We start from the raw sequence: 1354 nt of genomic DNA on the forward strand, positions 1-1354 counted from the left end.
GTCCAATAGCAGTCTCTCGTCCAATCACTCCTTCTCCATTATCAATGTTCTGACCTCCAGTCTTGGTCCAAAAGGTAAGCTGTCTCGTACAACGTCAACGCCTAAGCCTCAGTTTCAACTCTCCTCTCCTCTACTCTACCTTCAGTCCCATAGCTAATTGGTTGTTTTTTTCCTTGTTTCTTCCCCCTAAAATATGACAGTGTCGGTACGAGTTCAGTCAGACTCTCCTGTTGAAAATTCTACTATGCAAATCAAACCTCAAAGTAAAATAGTCCCCGTGGGGGATACCCCAGAATGGAAAAAGAGGCTTCTCCTTGGCGAAGCTCTAGTGGGTGAAGGTGGTGATCTATTTGGCCCTATGGAATTGGAGAACGTGTTTAAACCTCCCCCGCCAACCGCGAAACCAACAACCCAAACGAATATCTTGACCTCCATCCAGGCTAAGCAACCAGCGTCCGTTCCCTTGATCTCTTCAAGAGAGGGGATACCGGACAATTCGCCAAATGGTATTGATGGTACCCAGAAGGGAAAGCCTGCAGGCGGTGATCAGGACAATATGGAAAGATACAATACTTCAATGGATAAAGCAAAATGTTCGTTTGGTTATATTCAAGGTAGTGGAAGTCTCGGTTTTGACCCCCGATCGCGGACTTTGAGTGGCAGAGAAGAACTTCGCAACGAGGAAATTACTCCCATTCTATTCTCCAAGGATGAAACAGCCAGGGAACATACCAATCGCACATTTCTAGAGTCGATTCTTGACCGAGGGAAAAGTTCCGTGGTAACAGGAAAAGAAGGTCTTTATTCCCGCAGGAGGGATTCCGTGGTTAGCGATGATTATAGTTACCTTAGCCATAGAGGGGAACAGACCTTTTCCAACGGAACCGAGCAAACCGTCGAAATGACCAGCCAATCGTTGCCCGAAGATTTATCTGTTGGAACAACGGATTTCGTTTCAACTGGCGGTTTTATCAGAATGCGTCGTGGTGATTACTCCAACGAAGGATCCTTTCGCCACCACCAACTAACGCCAACATCTCTACTTTCAACTCTCCATTCTTCCTCCTTCCTATCTAGCTCAAAGCTTAGAAACTCGCCACACGTCGACAGACGAAAGGGAATATTTACCCCCCAACAGCAACAAGAACAACAACATCAAAACCAGCAATCTCCTTCCAAATTCCTTACACCGTACCGGGAACGACGTGAAACAAATGACTCCAGGCCAAGATCCTCCGGCAGCCCCCTTGAAGCTGTTCGGGGAGTACGATACATTTACCAATAACAAACTGCTACGGAGAATGAGCCAGTTCGAAGAAACGTATAATAACGGGCCAGAGGATGTGCAGTCATC

At 46.8% G+C, this 1354-nt stretch overlaps 1 protein-coding gene across 1 annotated transcript; it reads left to right on the forward strand.

The window, feature by feature from the left end:
• Positions 1 to 193: 193 nt before the first annotated feature.
• Positions 194 to 1285, forward strand: PAAG_05181 (conserved leucine-rich repeat protein; the record flags this gene model as incomplete). Its single annotated transcript, XM_002792999.2, has 1 exon — positions 194 to 1285. The coding sequence occupies one exon, from the start codon at positions 194 to 196 to the stop codon at positions 1283 to 1285; it is 1092 nt and encodes a 363-aa protein (XP_002793045.2).
• Between the last annotated feature and the right edge of the window lie 69 nt (positions 1286 to 1354).

The sequence above is a fragment of the Paracoccidioides lutzii genome, assembly GCF_000150705.2.
Source record: "Paracoccidioides lutzii Pb01 unplaced genomic scaffold supercont2.13, whole genome shotgun sequence".
Lineage (NCBI taxonomy): Eukaryota > Fungi > Ascomycota > Eurotiomycetes > Onygenales > Ajellomycetaceae > Paracoccidioides > Paracoccidioides lutzii.